Genomic DNA, 8,195 nt, shown 5'->3' on the forward strand with positions numbered 1-8,195 from the left:
GGGCGTCCGTTCGGGCCTCATACATCATGTCAGAACCTGGGCTTCCCGGGGCGGTCCACTGACATGTCTCTCACCGGCAGGCTTCTTCTCGTTCGGACCGGGCCAACTTCAACACGTCCCAGAACCCCCCGCCGCGCACCTCCATCGGCTCTTTGTGGGCCGGGTCCACACAGGGTCCAGTGTTCCTCCTCTGTCCATTAGCCGCCGACACGGGCCTCGTACCGTCCTCCACGCCGCTCCGGGACCCGTCCGAGCCGGCGGCCGTCGGACCTCTTTCATCCCGGCCGGCCCACGTGGGACCGCCACGCAGCGTGGAACAAAGTGCACGCGACCACAAAGAAAACACGCTGGCCCATACAGGCAGCGACGCGGGGCGGAACCAGGACTAAATGTGGGACTTGAGTCCAGATCCCGGCCCCCTCCTCCCTCCCTGTTTTCCTGCAGCAGAGGCCCAGAAGCAGCGGCTGATTAAATCTGCGGTTGACGTGCGGGACAGGTGAGATTGATGAGGTTCCTCTGAGCGCCTCGCTGCGCGCGGAGCCGCCTCCACCAACACAGCGCTGCAGTGTGGCGGTCCGGGTCTGGGGCCCGGGTCTGGGGCCCGGCCGCGCCGTGGGGTCCCGGCTGATTAATGGGACTGGAGGCCCTTCAAAAACAGCGCTCCCCGCAGGCAGGCCCGACGGCGCTCCAAAAATAACCAGCAGCGCCGGCCCCGGCCCGGACCGGCTTCTGGACCGCTTCAGTGCAGCCTGGGGGGGCAGCAGAGACAGGAAGCTGGAGTCCGGCTCATTAGAGGCTGGGCTTAGATAGCGGGTCGGCACCACGGTACCGCTGGAGCTCAGAGAGCAGAGAGCAGTCACATGAACACACATCTGCAGCTCCACCACCTGCTGAGCCAGACTTCACCACAAGTCCAGAACCGGGTCAGAGGGAAGGAAAAGAAAAAACACAAATAAATACAAACGGGGGAAAAGTCCCAAAACCCAGCTACTGGAAAACCAGCGGGCTGGGACTGGACAGACCCAAAACCATCAGGAAACACGTCCAGCAGGTAGAACCGGACCGAACCAAACAGTCAACCAATCAGACGGAGCCGTGAACAGAAGCCTTTACAGCCTCTGTCCAATCAAATGGAGCTGAACTCACTCAGGATCAGGTGACATCTTTAAGACAAACACAGCAGGTTCTGGTGGGTTCTCCTGTGTCACGGTGCCATTAGGACTGATCTGCTGCAGCAGAACCCAGAGGAGCTGTGAGACATTCAGCATGTCTGCAGCAGGTCTGGACCCTTGATAGAGCCGCTGACACAAGGGGCGGGACTTAAACACGTTAACTAACAGGTTAATAACTCGTTAAAGCTCCTCCCCTAATATATACTTTCAAGCGTTAATTACGATTAATTAATTTAATGCAGTTTGCATCCAGAGGACAAGAGCGTTGGTCAGGTGGTCCACCGATCACATGACGCGTCAGCGCTACGCTAACAGCAACAAACATGGAGGAACCCGATGAGAGCGCGTCGCTGGACTGATGGAGTTTTATTTTAACGAGCTGCCTGATGGAGGCCTGGACCAGAACCTGGTTTGGTGCCACATCCCACCGACGCACATGGAGCTGACGGTACCACCTGAAGGCAAAGCAGCGAGCACAGGAACCGGCGGAGCTGCTAGCGCTAGCAGTCCTGCATGGCCACAAAGTTTTTTAACGCATTGTTTTTATTGTAATAATTAAATCGTAGTTAACGCGCTGAAGCCCCGCCCCTAGTTAACACCCATCTGGCCAATCAGATTAAAGCCGGAGGAGGCAGGATACCAAACCTCAAACAAACTTCTGAACAGGTTTTATAATCCGACCCGACACCTTGCAGCATTGTTTTAATAAAGACACTGAAGCGTGTTCTGATGGGTTCTGTACCGGTTCATCCTGATGCAACAAAACACGAAGATCTGCAGCATTTTCATTAAATAACCGACAATCTATAGTGATTTAACTGTTCTAATTAAATCAGCGATCAAACGAAGCTCCGGCTACGTTCACATTAAACCAAACCTCAAACAAACTAACCTGGAATCGTTTTAAAACACACTGAAACGGGTTCTGATGGATTCTTGTTCAGATTCTGTTTCAACAAACACACGAGGATCTCTAACCCGTCGTCTACGTGAGCTTCATGAACACAGGAAGGACGTCAGCGGCTTCGTTTGTGCAGGAACGTGTTCTGAAGACGCCGTTTACTGGATGTTCTGACTCGCTTCTCTTCACCGTCAGCTTTAGAATGAGAGCTTGTCCTGCAGAACTTTCCAGAACTAAACCCAGCTTCCCAGACTGTCCTGGTAGTTCAGAGACCTGCTGGTCCGGTGAACCACCAGGAGCACAGACTGTTTACTGATCACATGACGAGTGGTTCTGTCCAAACGGCTCCTCGGTTACACTGAACCACCAGGATTTATACTTCATTACAGGATCCGTTTGTATTTTAGACGATTATAATAAAATCTGACTATTGAACTGGTAGATCTGGTTCATTTACCAACTAAACTGAACAGTTCTGTCTGAACGGCTCCTGGCTTTGATCAAAGGTGTAAATTCAGTGATTTTGTAAAAGACAGCGTGTTTAAACATGCATTAGTCCTTCCTGCTCTGCTCCAGCTTTATTTAGCTCATTTAGTTGATTTTCAGTGATGTGTCTGATTCACATCTTGTTATTTTTCTACTTTCCAGGAGCTCGTTTCTTTTCTCATATCGTTTGTCTTTTATCTAAACAAGCATGTGTGAAGAATTTCCTTCAGGACGATTAAAGTTTTATTTTTATCGCATGTTGAAGTAGTTTTTGGTTTAGTTTGACCAACAGAACCGCCCTGTGCAGTAAAACAAAGTCATAAAGCCCTGAATCATGAACATAAAGAAGAAAAGTGGAATTTCTTTGGTTATTTATGGTTCAAACATCAACGCTAACCTGTTATCTCCTACGTGCTGGACAGAGACGCTGCCTGCAGTCCAGTCGATTCATTCCTCTTTTCTGTGGCGCCGCCGTTGGTTGGATCAGAACCGCAGACGGCTTCTCTGCTGCTCTGAAAAACGCTGAATTTTTTGTTTTCTTTCAGAATCTGTTCAGAGCAAAGACTTTATTTTGGGGAATTTTTAAATGAGGCGACTATAAAGCGATTCGGTCGATTTTGCTGCGTTCAAGGACCGTGGTAAATTTAAACATCAAACAATTCTTTCTGTTTTTACAGTTTCTGGCTTTAAAAGGTGTGATTTTATTGTTTGTTTTATTTATTTTCATTTCTTTTCAGACTTTTTTCAGTTTTGCTGCTTTTTTGCTGCACACGCTCAGTTCAAGGCCCGTCGTAAAACTGAACTCTTGTGCCTGTTTTTACGGTTTCTGGCTTTAATAACCGGTGCAGACTCATGTTAAAGACTTCCTTACTGCTCTGGGAAACGCTGTTTAACAGAAAGACACTGACTTTTGTTTTCTGCACATCTTCACTCTGACATCCAGACAGCGCCGACAGCAACAGAGTTTACTGACATTTATTTAACTATCAGCTGCTTGGTCACCACTGTCACTATTATACACGTTAAATAAAGACGTTGTTTTTTTCACTTTCTCACAAATCTGAGCGTTGGTTTGCAGCTGGAAGCAGAGAGCAGCGTTCTGCCAGAGCGACTCGTTTTTCCTGCACAGTTCAAACTGAACATTTCCATTAGAGCTGCTTCCCGTCGGCCCGGCGCTGACAACGGGACACGTTCAGTTTAGTTCCACTCACAGCCAGCAGGTGACTGACAGCAGAACTAATGATACCTGAAGAAACACAGAAAGGTCACAGCGCAGCAAAAAAACCCAACAAGAAGTAAAAGAACAGCGCGCACGTCGTAAATTAATCAACATGCAGCTCTGAGCCTCCACCTTCCTCAGGTCCAGAGGCTCGGTACCATCCGATACTGGGTGTGTTTTAATTAAAAATGTCAGGCCAAGGCGCTGCATCGGGCTGAAGGGAGACGGACCGGTTCTGTGGTTCCACTGAGCCGGACGGGTTTCTGGTCAGAGCCGACATGTGGGATTGTTTTAAGGAAGGTGAACGTGAGCCGAGCGCTGCAGAACCAACACGACAGAGCTCATTACCCGGGACGGACCGCCGGCGATTAACGGGCTCTCTGACAGTTCAAAACAAATAGGCCGGCTAATGAAGGTCCTCAGAGGAGCAGGCCGGAGCCTCCCACGTGGGCCCGGCCCGGCCCGGCGCTCTAATGGGTTTAGCCGACACCGAGAAAACGGAGACGCAAAAATTAGAAGTCACTTCCTGTTTCCTGGAGCCCCGAGCTGACACGAACAATATCCACCAATAACAAGGACCACAGGCGAGGAGCAGAGACGGGCCGCGCCGAGACGGGCAGCGCCGAGACGGGAAGCGCCGCGGTTACAGCCGGCTGGACTGAGGCTGGAGGCTGGACGGAGGCTGGAGGCTGGACGGAGGCTGGACTGAGGCTGGAGGCTGAACGGAGGCTGTTTTAAGTCTGACTGGACTCTAAAAGGACTAAAATCAATGTTCAGGCTGGAATGAAGTCACACATGACCTCAAACGTCACAGAATCATGAGTTTAATTAATAAAATAAGTGAAGATTTGCTTGTTTTTCACAGAACTGTGATGCTTTAATACTATTTATTCTCACTGTGGACTCATTCTTCAGCTAAATTAAATATTATCTGTACGGCGCCAAGAGGCTGGACGGCAGAGAAAAGCTGTAACACAAAGAATCAATGAAAAAGATCAAATTTATAAACATGCATTACACTTTGCTGCTCTGCTCCAGATGTATTTAGCTCATTTATTTCATGTTCAGTTATGATTCAGATTCTATCTGATTGTTTTTCTACTTTTTAGATGCTCGTTTCTTTTCTAAAACAAATTGCTTGTTTTTTTAAACAAATATAAGAACTTCGTTTGGGAAGTTTCATTAATCACGACATTTTGTTTTATGAGCTCATTTAACACCAAACCAACCCACAGGTTAACGAATAAGGACCACCACCTGGTTCTGATCCAGATCAAACCTTTCAGACTCTAAAACGTCTCTTTCTAGGAAACAACTGTAAACCAAACACATCTTTTAATCCACAGCCGTCACATCTGCTCAGGTTTCTCTACCAGCAGACGGTAACGACAAAAAACTAAAATAAGAAAAAGCTTCACATCTGTCCGGTTCTCTCCAAATTAAAAGCATGTGTCGGAGCTCCGCCGCTCTGTGACTTTTACAAAACACCTTTTTTTTTTTCCTTTCTTTTTTTTCCAAAGGGGCAGAAAAAATTAAAAACCTCCTAAAGAGTGTGTGTGACGCACATCACACCTCGGCCGCATTGTGGAGAAAATTAAGAGAAGCCCAGAAGCAGCAGCACTTCAGGTTCTGCTGGTCCTGCTGTGATGAAGCCTCCTCCTCCTCCTCCTCCTCCTCCTCCTCCTCCATCAGCAGCACAGTTCAACCTGCAACAAGCCGGAGCTTCCTACGCGCACCGGGGGACTAGTTGTTGGCCTCAGCGCCCCGCTGGACCACAGAAATCCCTCCGCCTGCTCAGAACCGGCGCTTCTTGAACCGGCTGCACTTCAGGAACAGCTTCTGATAAAAACAATTAAAACTAAAATAAGCTCACAGGTCAAGAATGATCAGCGTCGGACGTTTAACTCTCGCGATGACAAGCCCTGAAGTGTTTTTTCTTTTTGCCTCCTTTCAGCTAGGTTGGTGATTTCCTCCATTTCCCAGAATGCCGTTCCCCGGGGATCGGCCGCAGCCATGTTTGCTTCATCTGCACTTGGCCTCTTTGATTTCTGAGCAGCCGACACCGAAGCTGGCAGCGAGGTAAAAAAAAAAAAAAAGGAAAGAAAGAAAAAAGCGTTTGCGGCTGTCAGACTGAAGGCAGCTGCTCTGGACGCCAGAAACTTCCTGCTGCCTTTAAAACAGCGTCAGGAACCAACAGGACCGCTGAGAAGGACTGAAAACCTGAAACAACCTAAAACACAACCTCCTCCTCCTTCCTGTGTTTGCTGAGTAAAGGACTGATCAGAAAAACCCAATAAGTCAGATTTCTGACCGTGAACACGTCATGGTGACTGTAAAACATCTCAGGCTGGTTCAGGTCCACTACGGGGTTAAAAACACACCGGTTTCTCTTCATCATTAAACAGTTTAGAGGGTTTGTTTTACAGCGAAGTCAACTGGACTTCTGCTGGCTGCATGAAATGAACCAGATTCACAGATCTGAGGGAAAAACTGACGTTTTCTCTGTTTCATCACTAAAGTTTTGACCAAACATGAAGCTACGAGTTCATCCTGAAGACGGGTTTTGGTTTCAAAGCTTCAGCGTGTCGACAACAACAAAACAATCGTTTTTACTGTCGTTTAGTTTGGATTAAACAACTGTTCATTAAAAACATGACAAACTGAATGTGGAGATTTATTTTGACATTTTGAACTTTTTACTTTTTTTAAAAACCATTTTGAAGATTTTTTGAGTCGAGCTTTTAATCATTTGGAAACGTTTTGAATCATTTTTGTCAGATTTTAAGTAATTTTGGACAAATTCTTGAACCATTTTTGTAATAAATCCCTCTGAGTCCCTCTGGAAACGTTTTGAGTCCTTTCAGAGAATCTCCAGTGACTTTGGAAACGTTCCTGTCAGTCGATGCCACTAAACAGAGCGTCCAGATGAATCCCTCGTTCCTGTTTGACAGATTTCTGAGTCACTCTGGAGACATGTGGTGTCATTTCTGTCCAGCTTTAATGTGTTTGGACACTTTGCAGAAGTTTTTAATCATTCTGGAGAATTCTGAGTGACTCTGAATTGTTTTGAGTCATTTTTGTCAGACTTTTCGTGACTTTGGAAACGTTCCTGTCCGTCGATGCCACATGAGCAGAACGTCACCGTTTAACTTCCTGTTTGTGTTTTACATGTTCAGTCATCGTCGTCCTTATTAATGAGGAAAGCTCGTTATGAGCGACAGCTTCTCTGCCGTCACACGCTGTTAAAACATCTCATCTGATGTGTCTTGACTCCAAATATGAATTATTGGCCTTCTTGGTTCACCTCGATCTCTGACTCACATCATTATGGAGGATAACGTCCTCGTTATGACTGAATCGTCTGATCCAGTTCTTGAAGCTCAGTCATCGTCCTGTTCAGCTTTAAAAGGTACAAACAGATAAAATGCACTTTTTATCCACTTTATTTTATGAATTTTCCATTCCAACATCATTTAACTGACACATCACTGCAGAACCACCAGAAGCTGGACCTGGATGACAGCAGTCAGCTGATCAGGACGTGTTTCTGTTTGTTTGATCATTGATTTGTGCTGAAGCCCAGTTTCCTGTTTTATTCTGTTAACAGCTGCTGCATAAACAGTTATAATAACCCCAGGTTTTACTGTAGAGGTCCCAGCAGCCCACATGGTGAACATTTATTATTTAAGCAGACTTCAGCCTCCTGATCAGACTCAGATCCTCATCAGCAGAACTGGATGTGAACGTTTGGCGCCACTCAGACGTAAACGTGCAGAACACAGACATACGAGGTAATTAGCTCTAATTACTCCTAAAATACTGATACTGTCGTTAATCAGCAGCCCGTGGAGCTCCGTGACCTCCGGAGTGTTTTCATTCAGACACAAACCGCAGAGTTACGAACAAACTGCGTCTAAAAGGCGCTAAAACAAACGGTGCTGATTGGCTGAACACGAAGCTGAAGCCGGAAATAAACGCGTTTCTTTTCCTACCTTCATGTCCGGACGCACCGCGGAGCTCACGGACCTTTTACAGACTTTAAACCTCTGAATGAACCCGCAGAGACGCTTCAGGTGGGTCCGCACGGGCAGCGCCATGTTGGATCCTGGCTTCACGCTACGGCGGCTCTGGAAGGACAAAAAGGCGGAGCCGCGTTTCAGCGATTTAATAATAGCGGTGAACAGAAACGTGGAAGTCAGAAGGAAAGTTAAAGTCAACAGCAGGAATAATACTAAAATAATAAGAAAATAATAATAAGAAAGAGAAAAACGACTTAGGAGGAGGAGAAGTTGTTTGAGGAAGAAGGAACAAAGAAAGGGAAGAAAAATATGTAGAAAGAGGAAGAACAAGGAAAAGGAGAAAAAACACAGAATTGTAAGATAATAAATATAAATAAACATACAGAATAATAAATAAT

The 8,195-nt window shown here is 46.7% G+C and overlaps 1 protein-coding gene across 1 annotated transcript in view; it reads right to left on the minus strand.

The window, feature by feature from the left end:
- The window catches only part of wars2 (tryptophanyl tRNA synthetase 2, mitochondrial), a 29,334-nt gene extending 21,499 nt beyond the window's left edge, over positions 1-7,835 (minus strand). The window contains exon 1 of the mRNA XM_008290373.1: positions 7,771-7,835. Coding sequence (XP_008288595.1) covers positions 7,771-7,776 — 6 coding nt within the window. The 5' untranslated portion in view covers positions 7,777-7,835. The remainder of the gene's footprint in view (positions 1-7,770) is intronic.
- Positions 7,836-8,195: the final 360 nt, after the last annotated feature.

The sequence above is a fragment of the Stegastes partitus genome, unplaced genomic scaffold (assembly GCF_000690725.1).
Source record: "Stegastes partitus isolate 25-593 unplaced genomic scaffold, Stegastes_partitus-1.0.2 Scaffold669, whole genome shotgun sequence".
Lineage (NCBI taxonomy): Eukaryota > Metazoa > Chordata > Actinopteri > Pomacentridae > Stegastes > Stegastes partitus.